General features: G+C 55.6%; 2 protein-coding genes across 2 annotated transcripts; both read left to right on the plus strand.

Moving 5' to 3' along the window:
- Positions 1-221: 221 nt before the first annotated feature.
- On the plus strand, positions 222-2,690 carry LOC143692492 (serine/threonine-protein kinase pim-1-like; the record flags this gene model as incomplete). The annotated part of the gene is given in 6 exon segments (XM_077172724.1): positions 222-672; positions 675-817; positions 929-979; positions 1,183-1,549; positions 2,165-2,341; positions 2,584-2,690. Coding segments are annotated over 6 exon segments (1,296 nt in total), but the record flags the coding sequence as incomplete, so codon positions are not given.
- A 9,395-nt stretch (positions 2,691-12,085) lies between these two features.
- On the plus strand, positions 12,086-13,018 carry LOC143692493 (olfactory receptor 14J1-like). Its single transcript, XM_077172725.1, has one exon. It carries the CDS (start codon positions 12,086-12,088, stop codon positions 13,016-13,018), a length of 933 nt encoding a protein of 310 aa, XP_077028840.1.
- Positions 13,019-16,426: the final 3,408 nt, after the last annotated feature.

A 16,426-nucleotide genomic window follows, 5' to 3' on the forward strand; every position in this document is an offset into this window, starting at 1 on the left:
GGGGCGCGCGGGGCTCGAACGTGGGGCTCGTGGGGCGAGCGGGGAACGGACACGGGGACGAACGGCCCCGGTGCTTCAGTTGCAGCGGCGGCAGCGGCGGCAGCAGCAGTGGCGGCAGCAGCAGCAGCAAAAGCAGATATTCGAGAGAACCCTTTCTCTTTCTCTCTTTCTTTCTCTGTGTCTCCCTTTCCCGCCGTCGGGCACCCTTCTCCCGGGGTCCCTTGCCCGGCGTCCCTCTCCTCTCCCCGCCTCCCTCTCCCCTGCCGGGCCGGGCCATGCCCCCGGCCCGCCCCCGGCCCCGGGCGGGGCTGCCCCGTGCCCGGCCCCGCCCGTCCCGCCGCGCTCTCGCCTCCGCCCGGCTCTGGCCGTACTGGCGGTGGCGCTGCTGGGCGGGCGTCAGTGCCTGGTGCGGGGGCGGCATCGCCGCCCTTCGGCTCCGCCTGGCCCGAGCCCGGCCCCGGCCCCGGCCCCGGCCCCGGCCCCGGCCCTGGCTCCTCCCGGGGCCCGCGGAGGACACAGGCGACGCTGCCGCTCCCGCCGCCTCCGCTGCGGCTTCCCCGGCCCGAGCTCCGCCGCTCGGCAGCGCGGCCGCCGGCCCCGAGCCGTCGGGGCCCGGGGCAGGTGGGGATGCCCGGCCTGGGCCGCTCGGGGCGCGCTCGGGGGCCGTTGCTGGACCGGGCCGAGCGCTGACAGCCGCGTCTCGCCCGCAGGGAAGGCGCAGGAGGCCCTGCAGGAGCGGTACCGAGTGGGTTCGCTGCTGGGGCGCGGAGGCTTCGGCAGCGTCTTCGCGGCCACGCGGCTCTCGGACGGCGCCCCGGTGAGCGGCGGGGCCGGCGGCGGGCGGAGGGGGAGGAGGAGGAGAAGGGCGGAGGATGGGACTGGGCAGGGCGGGCGGCGAGCTGAGCCCGCTGCTCTCCCTCGCTCGCAGGTGGCCATCAAACGCGTGCCGCGGGATCGCATCCGGCACTGGGGCGAGCTGGTGAGTGAGCGGGGCCAGCGGCAGCAGCCGGGCCGGGCCGGGCGGCGAGGAGCCGGGGCCCGGCAGGGTGGGAGCCGCCGGGAGCCTGCGGGGAGAGCGGGCGTGGGCTGAGCGGGGCGTGCAGAGCATCCCAGGCTGGCTGAGGGCTCCCAGAGCCCCGGCACGGCCTCAGCCCCACTGACGGCACCGCGCTCCTCCCGCAGCCCGACGGCAGCAGCGCGCCGCTGGAGATCGTGCTGCTGGCCAAGGTGTCCCGTGGCTGTGCCGCTGTCATTCAGCTCCTGGAGTGGCTCGAGCTCCCCGACAGCTTCCTGCTGGTGCTGGAGCGTCCGGAGCGGTGCCAGGAGCTCTCGGCTTTCCTGGCGGAGCGGGGGTTCCTGCCGGAGGAGGAGGCGCGGGCGCTGTTCCGCCAGGTGCTGGAGGCCGTGCGGCACTGCACCGCCTGCGGGGTCCTGCACAGGGACATCAAGCCCGAGAACATCCTGCTCGACCTGGCCAGCGGGCAGCTGAAACTGATCGACTTTGGCTGTGGCGCCTTCCTCCAAGACACAGCCTACACCCAGTTTGCAGGTGAGCCCTCGCAGGGGATGCTCCTGGGCATCTCATGGCCCAGCCTGGGTGCAGCTCTGGGGCTTCCCCCTATTGCAGCCGGAATGGGATTGATGCTGGAGCCGAGTTGATTTGGGTGGGGTGTGAGGGGGGGCAGCTGCCAGCCCTGCCGACAGCCTTCAGCACCCACTGTGGCCTGGGCTGGGGCTGGAGCTGGGGCAGCCAGCCCAACACAAACACCCATGGGGGTAGCAGAGAGGGGGGTCTGACCCCGTGCCCCGGATGGTTTGGTGTGCAGGCAAGGAAGGGCTTGGACTGCTCCACTCCCCTTGTTTGCCTTGGCTTATTAACATTTTTGGGGGCCATACAGGTGGGGAGGAGAGTGGGTTTTCTCCACCAGTGGGTGGGTTTTTCCTTTGTGTGTCATGGTTGGGCCTTCCCAGGGTTTCTGCTGCCCTCTTCCAGCACCAGTGGCTTCTTTTCCAGCCCCGAGTTTGTACACAAGTCCCAGGTGCTGGCGAGAGGGCAGCGCTCACCCCGTGTGCCTCTGGGGCAGCCCCCACACGGCCAGGGATGCTGGGGCCAGGCTCTGGGAGCAGCAGCATCCCCCTGCTGAGCTGTGTCTGTGTTCCACAGGAACCCTGTCCTACAGCCCACCAGAGTGGATCCAGCACCAACGCTACCACGGCGAGGCAGCGACGATCTGGTCCCTGGGCCTCCTGCTGTGCCACCTGGTCATGGGCAAGCACCCGTTCAGGAGGGGCCAGGAGATCATCCGGGGGCAGATCTTGTTCCCACGATGGCTCTCTCAAGGTGGATCCTCATCTCTGGGCACGGGGGGAATCCCAGTGCTGGGAGACAGCAGCGGGCTCGTGGGCATCCCGCTCTGGCAGCTGCTGAGGAGGTGGCACAGGTCCTGCTCTCCTGCTCTCCTCCAAACAGAGCATCCATGGGGAAGTTTAGGCCCAGCTCTGGGCACACCCAGCATGGCCTGGGCACAGGAACAGGGGGGCAACTTCTCCAGCTGACTGGTGATTTCTGGTTTCTCTCCCCAGAGTGCCAGGATATCATTAAGAGGTGTTTGTCCATGCAACCCTCAGACAGGCCATCCTTAGAAGAGCTTTTCTGCCATCCTTGGGTGCAGGGTGTTCCTCTGCCCTAGAAGATGGGAGAGATCCATGTGCACAGTTGGACCCAGGGGCCTGGCAGGTACCAGCTCCACACATCTCTTGGCACTCAGTGGCAAAGCAAACCAGGCTGGTTTTGTGCTGCCTGTAGCTCTGAGCAGGGGTCAGCAGAAGGGAACACGCAGCTCTTGGGCTGGAGCAGAGCTGGAGACCTGGTGTGGCAAGCACTGCTGGCCACCATCCCCCCTGGTTTGGTTTGTCTGGTTCATGGATGGCTGGGGCCCTGGGCAGAGCCCTGACAGCCTGGTCTGGCCCCAGGAAGGAGAAGGAGCCCCTGGAGAAGCTGTACCAGGTGGGGCTGCTGCTGGAGACACCAAAGACAACCTCAAGGATGACAATCTCTTCCTCGGCCTGGCCAGCTGAAGATGATGGACTTGGATTCTGGCACCTTCTTCAAAGCCAGTCACCAGGCCAAATTTGCAGGTGAGTCCACAGGCAGGGGGATGCTCCCAGATCTGGGCCTGGCACGGCCTGGCCGGGCACCAAAGGTTCCCCCTTTGCTGGGGCAGATGCAATGAATTCTTCAGACGCTGCCCAGCTGCTTTTTGGCTCTGGGCAGCTGCTGAGGGCTGGATGTGCCGTGGCTGGCTGCAGGCTGGGCACATGTCCTGCCCTCCTGCTCTGCTGCCAAAGGCAGCAGGGATGGGCAGCTCTGGGCACAGCTCTGGGCACAGCCAGCACGGCCTGGGCACCGCAGGCCTTGGCACAAGGGCACAGGAGCCCTCAGCTGACGGGCGGTTTCTGCTTTCTCTCCTTGCAGCCGGGCTCTGCGGCTGCTGAGGCTGCTCTGGGCTCTGCCAGGGCTCTGCTGGGCTCAGCCCTGGGCCCAGCTGGGCTGGCTCTGCCCTCACATTGCTCTGACAGCTCTGCATCAGACGAGCCCGTTGCCAGCACAGCGCCTGAGCTTTCTGCTTTGGCAGGTGAGTGAGACTCTGCTGCAGGCCCAGAGATTGCAGCTGGGGACACACATCCAATTGGCAAGGACCCAAACTCTCCACAGTCCCAGCTGAACACCTGGATCTGCACGGGGTGTTTGTCTGTCCCATTCTTCCTTCTTGATTGGCTGGAATTGTGCAATTGCACTTTCTTCCTCCTCTAGCAGTGCCACGAGTGGGCCAAAGCTGGCGAGTGGGCCGTGCTCCTGAGGCAGTGCAGTCTGGAGCTGGTGGATGGAGAATTGCCCTTCTGCACTGCCAAACCAGAGCAAAAAGCCCTAAGTGGGACTTTGTGTCTTTAAGAAATCCCTGACAGTTTCAAAGGGAATGTGCAGTTCATTTCCAGGCTGAGAAGGAAGGGCATCTTCTAAAGGATTTGGGCTTTGACAGAGTTTCCATTCCCAGTCCTGCTTGGAGCTGGCAGGGCACAAAGCAATTTCCTCTTGCTTCAACCACAATTTAACAATATTGGAAACAACCTCAAAAACTTATAAAAAAGGGTGCTGAAGTCAGCAAGATGGATCCATGGCATCAGCACATTTACAATGTAAATAACTGAGTTCTCTTTTTCAAAAGATCGTTTACCTCTTAATGCAAAGAATGTAACTTTGCATTTATGTTTTGTTTTTTTCACTAACATTATGTTATGTTTTTTCACTAACACTTGCATTTTATTCTTATCTTTTACAATTTACCTATTTTTTTCCCTTTTTCTTTTTTTTTTTCTTTTAAATAGAAAACATGTCCTATCAAAGGAATGTCCTTTGCTCCTGGTTCCTGTGTGGAGCAGCTCCCTTCCTGCTGGCTGAGCTGCTCAGGCAGAGCCCGGCAGCTCCTGGCCCTGCAGGGCTGAGGCTTTTCCCCGTTGCTGGGCACAAACTGATGGAGCAGCACTGCTGAACACGGGCACACAGAGGGACCAGCAGCAGCTGCCTTTGCCCACCTGAGGCTCCAGGGCCCAACCTCTGAGCAGCCAGGGCTGGAAGAGACTGGCAGGATGTGATCCCTGACTCTGGGCCAGGGCTGCACAAATGACCCCACAGCAGCAGCAGCAGCAGCAGCAGCAGCAGCAGATGGAGCTGACTTTCAGCACAGCCCTGCCCCTGTTCCCTCCCGTGTGCAGCGGTGTCACAGCAGCCTGAGGCACCTGGGAGCCCCCAGTGCCAGCAGGGACTTGAGATGGCAGCCCTGGGCTCCTGGAGGCTGTGCAAGGAACGGAGCTGGGCACTCCCTGTCCATGGGGAGCTTGCAGATGGAAAAGGCTGCTGTGCCCAGGCAGCTCCAAGGGCACAGAAAGGAGGCTCTGGAGCACTGGATCTGTGCCAGTGCCACAGTCCTGGGCAGCAGCCAGCGAGGCCTGGGGAACAGAGGGCACAGCACGAGGGACAGAAGCAGGCAAGGGCAGAGACTGGAGAGAGCCAGAGCCAGGAGCAGGAACAGCTGCTCCATTGCACTCTTGGAGAAAGCTCTTGGCTGGTTCAGAGCGCTGAAAGGCGTGAAGGGCAGAGAGGAGCCACAGCAAACAATGCTCCTGTTTGCACAGCCTCCCCTCTCTGTGTCCCAGAAGGAATTGCATGGACTGTGCTCTTCTCTCCGAGTCGTCTCGTTCAGCATGAGCAGCTCAGCGCCAGGAGCTGAAGGAGCTGAAGCCTCAGGCCGCAGGAGCTGGGCAAGAGGAGACTTTCTGAGCAAATGAATGCTGCTAACATGGACCCAGCTGAATGCAGTGGATAGAATCATGGAATCACAGAATCCTTTCTGTTGGAAAAGCCCTCTGAGCTCACCCAGTGCAGCCGCTCAGCCAGCAGTGCCAAGCCCAGCACTAAACCACGTCCCTGAAGTGCCAAGGCCTGGACAGCAGCCCTGAGTGAGGCCTGAACAGCAGGCCCTGAGCCAAAGGTGGCCTCTGGATGAACCTTCCAACCAAAGGTTATCTTTGTATCTGCTCCCTGATGAAATATGCATGGTCATTAGCACTGTGATAGATGTAGCCACTCATTAGTGAAACATGTATTGACCTTTGTGTATTTAGAAGCCAGACAAGGCCATGAAATCTGACATCTGGCCTTGTTTGGGGCTGAATGGTCAAAGTCAGCTCCCTTGGTTCCTCCTGGGGCCCTGGCCAGGCTTTGGGAGGGAGCCAAGAGGAGGATGAAACCAGATGTTGCCACACTAGCAGTGCTGTCAGTTTGTCCATTCAGCACTGTCAGAGCTGGGCCCTCTCCCAGCGGGGCTGGAGCCTCACCTGTGGCTGGAGGCACCTGCAGGAATTGCCAGTGCCCAGGAGTGGCTCTGCAGCCCTTGGCTGTGACAGCTTCCCCAGCTGCTGTGTGGGTCTGGGGGATGGTAAAGGCTGAGGGTAACTGGGGCTGGATCTTTCTCAGTCACTGCAGGCAATCTTTGGTGGGGATGGTTGGGTGCATTGCTGAGCTGCTCCTGTTGTGATTCTTTGCTGCTTTGAGCTGCAGGAAATGACACTGATTCCTTCAGTTGGAGTCTGTGTCTTTAGTGCTGACCCTGCCCACTGGCAAAACAAAACTGGCCCAGTCTGGCCAGATCCCAAGAAAATGTCACTTGTTCAGTGTAAATGTGAGGAATCAGTGCCATCAGAAATTCCCAGATGGGAAGCCCTTCCCTGGAGTTCCCTGGCTCTGGAGTGGGCTGAGGTCGGAGCCCCGTGGGAGCAGTGGGGCAGTCGGGTAAAAGAGGCTGCACCCCTGGGTGGCTTCAAATGCATCCAAAAATTGCACATGGAAAAGGAAAAGAACTTGTGGGTTTGGGCAGACAAAGATGAATTTGTTAAGAGTCCATTGGAAACAGCAGCTTCAGAAGGAACAATTATTGTTGGAATGCTCCTACATGGAGCAAGAGAAGAAGGTTTTAATCTTGAGCTCAGCTGCATTTGTACCCGTGAAATATCAATATAATAAATAACTATATGTATTTATTGTATAATATGACCTTAATATATATATATATTTGTATATTTATATATATATATATATATATATTATATATATGTCTGTATCTATCTGTCTATATGTATATCAATATGTATATCTACACATGAAATAATAATAATGTGAAATAGTGCTGACAATACTAATTTGGTAGCTTTGGCTGCTCAGGGATGTAACTCTAAATACCCTACAGAACAGGACTGGCCAGGGCCCTACTGTCAGTGGTCAACTATGTGAGATTGTATACAATGAAAAAAGGAGGAAGGGAGGAAATTGGCTGTTTTTACAGGGTTTGCTGATTCTGTGATGCAGAGTGCTTTGTCTGTTCCTGTGAAAAATACAGTGATGAAGCCTGCAGGGTTTTTCATGTACCAGACTATGCACAAGCTGCAGGTTTTGTTGCACGGGTGAAGGGGTTGTTTAAAAAGCAGTTGAAAAAATGAGGAGATGGGAACCTTTGCCCATGGAGAACCCATCTCCCAGATGTGCTCCATGCCCTTAACAATGGCCCACTGGGGAAATAGAAACCCCCTGGCTGTGCACGGCTGCCCCCAGTTTGCAAATCCAACCATGGGCAGTGAGACTTGGGCTGCCTGGGAAATTGTTCTGGCTGTGATGGCCCCTGGCAGGGCCAGCCCAGAGGCTGCAGGGCTGGGCCTTCATGCACTGGAATTAGTTTGGATAAATTCAAAGCAAATGAGAGCTATCAATACTGAAACAGGAATTCAGATTCCTCCAGGACACTTTGCTTTAGTAACTGCTCACTTGGAGCTTGGCCTTGCAAAGTGGTCATGTCATGGGAAGAGGAACTGATGCAGAATATCAAGGAGAAATTAAAGGAATTGTGTTAAACAATAGTGACCAGGATTGGATTAGTCAACCCCATGACAGGGTAGCACAATTATCAATATTGCAATTTTAAGAAGGATTGTGAAAAAAGGAGATCCACCTGCAATCACCACCGTTTGTGGAGATAAAGGGTTTGGATCCAGCAGCCCTAATAATGGAGCCCGAGTGTGGGTCCGGAGGCCAAATGGCCCTCCCGAGGCAGCTGAAGGAGCAGCTCCTGGGAAAGACAACTCTGAGTCCTGAAACCTGGGCAGGAACAATGGCAATGTGTCCCTGCAGCCAAGTGTTCTGTGTGAGAACAAGTAGATGTGACAGGATATTGTTTTACACATGCTGCCAGACCAAATCTCCCTGTTTGCCCCAAGAGCCCCTTTGGGAAATGCTCTGATCCACGGGGCTCCATGTGAAGGCTGCTGTGACACTGAGGGACTTGCACAGGAATTGCATCCAGGAGCCCGGGTGCCCCTCAGGGACTGGGACCCGGCCCCTTCCAGCCAGAGGGGAAAGGGCCCCCCCAGGCCTTGTTAGCCACAGACAGCATGGTAAAGCTGAACAGCAAAGGGCCTGGGGGCATTATTCTGGAATTAACATGGTGCCAGCTCCATGGACAACAGTATTCTTGTTCTTATCCCAAATGAGATTAAGGAAAATGAATGAAGAATGGTGTCACTAAAGAATTACTGGTGTCTGTAAGGTGTACCTTGATAGCCAGAATCTTTGTCTGCCACAAACACCTCTAGTGTTTCACCAAGGGGTTAGTCACCAAAATGTAATGATGAGTTCTGATGGATTGCTGAGCTTCTTTTGTAATTCTTTGCTAATGATGATGTGCTTTGCTGAGCTTATCCTTTTGTAATTCTTTGCAGCTGTGCATGATATAAATGACACAATTCCTTAAGTTGGTGTCTGTGTCTTTGATAGCGACCCTGCCCACTGGAGAAACAGGGCCCCCTCTTGCTTGAGTGTTACCTGGGAAGACAGAAACCCTCCCTCCAAAATTCCCCCCTTCCTCCTTGTTCCCCCCCTTCATACCCTGAGCATGATGTGCTCTGGTCTGGGCTGTGCCCGGGCTCAGTTGGGGCCACCTGTCCTGGCTGTGTCCCCTGCCCAGCTCCCCCGCAGCCCCAGCCCCTCCCCAGCGTGGCTGGACGAGGGGCAGGACAGGCCTTGGCTGTGCTGCAGCTCAGCAAGAACAAAACCATCTCTGCGTGCTCAGCCCTGTGCTCAGCACCCGGCCCAGCAGTGTCTCAGTGCCAGGGGCTGTGCCCCCAGTGCCTGCCAGGGGTTTCCATGGCAACTGCCAGGCCAGGTGACCCAGGTGTCCCCCCCAGTGCCGGTTGCCATGGAAACAGTGCCCAGCGCTGCCCCTTTCTGTCTGGCTGACCTGGCCTTTGGCCCTGGCAGTGCCCTTGGCTGCTGGTTCCTGGTGCCGGAGCGGCCAGCGTGGCACAGGGCAGGTGGCCATGGCACAGCCCCAGCAAGGGATCCCCTCTGGCTCTGGGCACTGACACCAGCCCTGAGCAAGGGGCCCAGGGCAGCTTTCCATGGCCACCAACCACCACAACAGCTCTGGGCACTGGTTGCCATGGCACCAAACCAAGGAACGGGTCCCTGTGTCCGTTGCCATGGCACCTGGTGGCACCAACGAGTGTCACTGCAATTGTACCTGGAACAGCCCTGGCACCGCTTTGTCCTCAGGGTTGCCATGGCAGCCCAGGGCAGCAACAGCTCTGCAGGCAAGGGGCCATGGAACCTGGCTGCAGAAATGGCTCCTTGGGCTGGTTTCCAAGGAAACCTGAACTGATGGGGGTTGCCATGGCACCCAAAGCCAGCAGTGGAGTCCCTGCAGTGTCCATGGCAACAGTCCCTTGCAATGGCGCAGTGCAGGTTGGGATGATGATCCACCCTCACAGCTGGCCCAGGCAGGTCTGGAGTGCTCTTGGCAGCTTGGGCTTGGCACACACTTGAGGAGGATGTCTGTTTGCAATGGGGAAACTCAGGAGTTTTAGATTGCTTCAAAAAATTAAAAAGTCAAAATCCCTCTTCAGCGGAGCGAAGCCAGTTCACCAAGCAATGCAGGTCCCAGGTGAGTGAGGAGAGACAGGATGGGGTTGGGGAATGTGGAGCAAGATCATCCACACTGATCAGACCTCAAGGCACAGCTTCTCTGACCAAGCCAGATTTCCTCAAGAGTGTCCCTGGGTCAGTATCAGTCACTGAATGCTGCAATCCCCTCTTCTATACTAAGAAAAGTAATAAAGGACACTATAAAATATGATATATATTTCCTAGAAGCTCTTTGAAATATTTTTCCATACCAGCAGCAGGAAAGTTCCTAACGAACTGGCCCAGATCAGAGGGAAATCAAGGCAGAGCCATGGTTTGTCAGGAATATCTTGGTCCTAATGAGCCCTGTGCTGCATTTGAAGCTGAGCCCTGGAACCTCGGGGCCTGAGAGGAGATTGCACAAACTTTCCTGGAGTCAAAGTCAGAGGAGAAACCCCCAAGTGTCTCAAAGCATGAATGGGTCCCATTGAGGTCAACACAGGCTCCTCATGGACTCCTTGGAGGAGAGAATTGGAGGCCAGGATGGCACAAAAACCTCTCAAAGACTCAGAGTGAAAAGGAACATCCAGAGTACCTTAAAAACCTTGAGTAGCTCAAAGTATTAATGAGCCCCACTGAGTGTCAGTACAAAGCTCTCCAGGGACTCGTTAAAGCAGATAATTGGGGCCATGATTGCACAAACCTTTCACAGAGTCTGTATCAAAAGGGAAACACCAAGTACCTTCAAATAACTGAAGTACCCTGAAGTATTAATGAGCCCCACTGAGTGTTGTTACTGACAAAGCCTCTCCAGGGACTCATTACAGCAGATAATTGGGGGCTGTGACTGCACAAACCTCTCAGAGACTCCAAGGCAAAAGCCAAACCCAAAGTCCTTTGAAAAACCTGCAGTCCCTGCGGGGAGCATGAAGGAGCCCCCAGGGCCATTGCTGAGCAAGGCTCCCCAGGGACTCCTTGCAGCAGATCCTTGAGGCCACTGGGATGTGGGCTAGGGGGGGATGCTGAGGGCAGCACAAGGGGCTGACAGTGCCCAGCCTGGCTGGGGCTGTGCCAGGAGGCCCCAGGGCCTCAGCACAAGGTGTCTCCTCCCAGCCCTTGCTGGCACAGACCCTGCTGTGCCCCAGGACACCCAGACTTGGCTTCTCTCTGTCCCCACCTGTCATCACTGCCTGCAGTTCTCTGCCCTGCCTGGGGCCTGGGGACACTTGCTCAGTTGTGTCCCTCAGTGGGAGCCATTAAAAGTCCAGGAAAGTTTGGAGTTGGATTCTGCCTTGGAGTTCTGCAGAGGTTTCTTCAGCTCCCTCTCAGGGACTGATGTTCAGGGCCTGAGCACAAAGCCCCAGAGGCTGATTAAAGTCCTTGTGCTGTGTCTGTGCTGCTGAGCTGTGCTGGGCTCCTGGCACAGAGGCAGCTCCTGGTGACCAAGAAGAGCTTCAAAAGCACATTTCTCTGGATGAGCAGCTCTTGTGCCAGCCCAGCAGGGCTGGGGCACTGCCTGCAGCCAGCGCGGGCACAGCCCAGAGGCACAGAGAGCTTCAATCAGTCAGGGCTGGGAAGGGGCTGAGAAGTGCCTGGGGCACAATCACTGCCAGCCCTTGGCACAGGAACCTCTGGCTGCAGGACAGTGCAGCTGCAGCTCCTGGAGCCATCTCCTCAAGCTGGAACATGCCAATGCCTGCAGAGCCTGTGAGTACAACTCTGGGTATTTCTGGTGCAGAGGAGGTGAAATGCTCATGGAGCTCTGACATGCTGAGGGGTTCTGATCAGTCATACAATATTTCCAGGGCAGGGGTTTTGTTCAAAATGAGGAAATTTCCTAAGACTAGGTATTCAGTTTACTACTATTGGAGAATGGCAGGGAGGAGTGGATACATATTAAAGGTTAATTCTGAATTATGAATTTTGACAAGTGCCTGAGACATCTGAACTGTTACTTTTAGTGACCAATAGGTTCACAGGAGATCCCTAATGTGCTTTCAGCCACTCTGCCCATGGACAGCAGCAGCATCGCCTTTGCTGGAGCCATCAGGCTCAGTCTGAGCTGTCCTTTCTCCAGGCTGCAAACAGAACCTGCCCCCAGCCAGTGCCCTGCAAACAGGCAGGGTTCTGTAGGGCCAAGGAGAGTGCACAGAGATTTGGGGTCTGTGGGTGCTGGCAGGGAGAGATCAGGCACAGGGAAACACCTGCAGGAGGGAAATCTGCAGGAAGCAGAGAAGATCAGGCAATGAGAGAAAACAAACCGCAGCAATGCTGTGGCAGGGAGAGTTTAGAGATGCCCACAGGAGCCCCTGCAGTGCAGCCCCTCCCTCTGAACAAGCCCCCTCCCTCCTGTTCCCCAGCCAAGCCTCTGCCCTAAGCCTGGGAGTTCCTGATATCTAAGAATAGGAGAGACATAGGGGGAGCTTAAAAAGAAAACCCTGGAACTCTTAAACACCAAAGGCTGTCTGTGTCTTCCAGGGGAGGGTGTATGGGAAAAGGCTTTGATTTTGGTTACAGGAATCTCCTCTAACTCTTCACTGTCCTTTCTCCATGAAAGGTGCCCATGTGCAGCCCCAGCAAATGTCCAACAGCAGCTGCATCAGGCACTTCCTCCTGCTGGCATTGGCAGACACGCGGCAGCTGCAGCTCCTGCACTTCTGCCTCTTGCTGGGCATCTCCCTGGCTGCCCTCCTGGGCAACGGCCTCATCATCAGCGCCGTAGCCTGTGGCCACCACCTGCACACGCCCATGTTCTTCTTCCTGCTCAACCTGGCCCTCGCTGACCTGGGCTCCATCTGCACCACTGTCCCCAAAGCCATGCACAATTCCCTCTGGGACACCAGCACCATCTCCTACACTGGATGTGCTGCTCAGCTCTTTTTCTTTCTGTTCTTCCTTGGATCAGAGTATTATCTCCTGACCGTGATGTGCTACGACCGCTACGTGTCCATCTGCAAACCCCTGCACTACGGGACCCTCCTGGGCAGCAGAGCTTGTGCCCACATGGCAGCAGCTGCCTGGGCCAGTGCCTTTCTCAATGCTCTCATGCACACAGCCAATACATTTTCCCTGCCCCTGTGCCATGGCAATGCCCTGGGCCAGTTCTTCTGTGAAATCCCACAGATCCTCAAGCTCTCCTGCTCACACTCCTACCTCAGGGAACTCGGGCTTCTTTCTGTTAGTATCTATTTAGCACTTGGTTGTTTCATGTTCATTGCTTTCTCCTATGTACAGATCTTCAGGGCTGTGCTGAGGATCCCCTCTGAGCAGGGACGGCACAAAGCCTTTTCCACCTGCCTCCCTCACCTGGCTGTGGTCTCCCTCTTTGTCAGCACTGCCATGTTTGCTCACCTGAAGCCCCCCTCCATCTCCTCCCCATCCCTGGATCTGGCCCTGTCAGTTCTGTATTCGGTGGTGCCTCCAGCCCTGAACCCCCTCATCTACAGCCTGAGGAACCAGGAGCTCAAGGCTGCAGTGTGGACACTGATGACTGGATGGTTTCAGAAACATTAAACTGCTGGCCAATTTCTGCATATCACTTGTAATAAAATTCATCTTTCATACTTCTTGTTGGTTTCATTTTGGAATTTCTTTTTATTTTTTTTACTTTTTTCATATTATCTACAAATAAATGTCATTGTTTGTGCCATTTCTCATTTTGTTTCTCTCCACCTTCCCTGTAGCCACAGACTGTGTCAATGAGGGGTTGTGCTTTTGGTGGCTTTAAATGAACTAAAGGAACTCCCAGCAGAGTTTTCTGCAGAGATGCCCTTTAGTTTCCTTCTCGGGAGCTGCAGCAGCAATGTCTGTGTGCAGAGCTGGGGCAGATCAGTTCTGGCACAGCAGCTCCTGTGGCCACACCATTCCTGCTCCTGCTGGCCACACCATTCCTGAGCCAGGCCAGGAGCCATTGGCCTTCTTGGCCACCTGGGCACACTGCTGCCTCATGTCCAGCCTGCTGTCCATCAGTCCCTGCAGGTCCCTTTCTGCCTGGCTGCTCTCCAGCCACTCTGTCCCCAGCCTGCAGCACTTGGGCCAAATAGCAGGGCCTGGCACTTGGATTTGTTAAACCTCACCTTGTTGGATTCATCCTCTCGGTCCAGCCTATCAAGGTCCCTGTGCAGACCACTCCTATATTCTCTCAGATCAAAACTCACATCCAGCTTGCTGACATCTGCAAAGAAGTCCTTGGTTCCAAGGGGCCCCTCAGTGTCACAACGGCCTCTTGGATACACCAGGCCTTGCACTGTCACACTGGTCTCCTTGGTTCCATGGGGCTTCACAGTGTCACAATGTTCTCGTTGGTCCTGCAGTTTCACAGTGGACTCCTTGGTTCCATGGGGCCCCAGGGTGTCACAATGGCCCCATGGCCACATGAGGTCCCACACTGTCACCATCGTCTCTGTGGTTCCACAAGTCCCCTCAGTGTCACAATGGACTCCTTGTTTCCACAAGGCCACACAGTGTCACAGCATTATTCCAGATTCCTTGAGGCCCCATCGTGTCACAGTGGCCCCTTGGTTACACAGGATCCTGCAGTGTCACAGTGTCCCCTTGGTGCCATGAGGCCCAGCAGTGTCAGAACAGCCCCTTGGTTCCACTGGGCCCTGCAGTCTCCCAATGGTCTCCTTGGTTTTGCAGTGTCAAAATGGTGAAACCCCTTGGTTACACAAGGCCCTGCAGTGTCACAATGGCCTCTGTGGTTCCACAAGGGCCCAGAGTGTCACGGGGCACTCCCTGGGTCCATTTGGCCCCACAGCACCACAATGGAGCCCTGGTTCTGTGGGGCTGCACGGTGTCACCATGGTCCTCTTAGTTCCAGGAGGCCCTGCAGTGTCACAATGGCCCCAGAGTGTCCCAATCATCACAGAATGACAGAATCAAATAGGCTGGAAAAGACCTTTGGGATCATCAAGTCCAACCAATGCCCTAATACTGCCTTGTCACCCAGACCATGCCACTGAGTGCCACTGGAGAGGGACAGTGACTCTGCCACCTCCCCCCTGGCCAGCCCATTCCAGTTCCCACTCACCCTTTCTGTGAAGAACTCCTTCCTATTGTCCAGCCTCAGCCTCCCCTGGTGCAGCTTAAGGCTGGGTCTTCTTGTCCTGCCCTCCAGCAGATCCACACTCACACCCAGCTTGGTGCCATCTGCAGTTTGTGAATGCTGGACTCGATCCCCTCACCCAGACCATCAGTGAAGATATTAAACAGGACTGGGCCCAGCACAGATCCCTGGGGACAGCACCAGTGCCTGGGCACCAGCTGGGTGCAGCACCATCCCCACCACTCTCTGGGCCCAGCCTCCAGCCAGCTCTTAAATCTCCCAGCCAGGAGGGAGCCTGCCCAAGCCGTGGGCTGCAGCTTTTCCAGGGAATGCTGTCAGAGACAGAGTCAAAGGCTCTGCTGGAGTCCAGGCACACAACATCCACAGCCTTTCCCCCATCCACAGGTGGGTCACCTGGGCATAAAAGGAGACCAGGTTGGTCAGGCAGGACCTGCCAGCCCTAAATCCACGCTGGCTGGCTCTGATCCCTGGGCCATCCTGTGCGTGCCCTGGGATGGCACTCAAGGTGATCTGTTCCATAACCTTGCCGGGCACCCAGGTCAGGCTGACAGGCCTGGAGTTCCCCAGCTCCTCCTTCCAGCCCTTCCTGGGCATGGGCTCACACTGGCACCTCCAGTGCTCTGGGCCCTCCCTGCTGAGCCAGGACTGATGGTAAATGATGGAGAGCAGCTTGGGGAGCTCATCCACAGCTCCCTCATCCCCCTAGGATGGATCCCATCTGATCCCATACACCTGTGAGCATCTGAGTGGCTCAGCAGGTCCCCAGCTGCTTCCTCCTGGATTCCAGGGAGCTGTTCTGCCCCCTGTGCCCATCTACCAGCTCAGGAGAACACTTGTCCTGAGGACAACCTGTACTAATATTGAAAATTGACACAAGATGTTAATTACCTTATCCTTTTCCTTATCTTTAATTACTATATTCTCCACTGTATCCAAAAAAGAGTAGAGGTTCTTCTTCTCCCTCCTTTTCTTATAAATTTTTTTTAAAACATTTATTATTTCTTTATAGAAGCCTCCAGGTTAAGTTCTAATTGAGCTTTCATCTCTTTCCTTTTGTTTCCGCTTAACCGAATGACATCCTTAAAAACTTCCTGAGTTTCTGGTCCTTTTTTCCCTGAGTTCCCAGAAAAGCTCCATGGACAGCCAGGAAAATAATTTGCCTCACTAGCTCATCTTTTGCCACACTGGGACAGGCAGCCCCTTTCCCCTCTAGATTACTTTCTTGAAATGTGTCCATCCTTCCTGGACCCCTTTGTTTTTAAGGGTGTTTCCCTTAAAATAATCAGTACCTGATTTGGTACTCTCCAAATCAGCATCCTAAATAGGCCAAAGTCTGCCCTTCCTAATTTCAGTGTAGAAGTTTTGTTGCTGCCCCTCCTTTTTTCACAGAACATTGAAAACTTGATTATTTCATGGTCACTGTGCCCCAGGCAGCCTCTGAGCCCCACATCTGCCACCAGCCCTTCTCTGTTTGTGAAAAGCAGCAGACAGAGCTTTCCTTGGCAGTGGGAGTGTTACCAAAAATTCGGTAAGACAGAAAACTCCTTAACACCACTAAGAAGCAGCATTCTTTATTCAGCTGGATGCAGGGGGGAGAGCTCCTCCCAAAGCCCTGCGGGCTGAGTACAGGAAAGTTTCTGTTTATTTTCTGTATTTTGCTCACATATTCATTGATTGTCCTGGACTAAACACACATATGATAATCATTTCCCCAAAATCATTGACATATTTCCCCTCCCCTTTACCCATGTGTTCTTCTGTCCTGGGGGTCTCTCTGGTGGTCCCTGGAGAACAAGCTCAAGGTATAAGCTCAGCTGGTGGAAACAATTGATCATCTGGTAACATGAGGTCAC

This window comes from Agelaius phoeniceus, assembly GCF_051311805.1.
Source record: "Agelaius phoeniceus isolate bAgePho1 chromosome W unlocalized genomic scaffold, bAgePho1.hap1 SUPER_W_unloc_1, whole genome shotgun sequence".
Classification (NCBI taxonomy): Eukaryota; Metazoa; Chordata; class Aves; order Passeriformes; family Icteridae; genus Agelaius; species Agelaius phoeniceus.

What these genes read in the sequence shown, in the direction of transcription:
- LOC143692493 (XM_077172725.1), top strand. Translation starts at nt 12,086, where the DNA reads ATGTCCAACAGCAGCTGCATCAGGCACTTCCTCCTGCTGGCATTGGCA.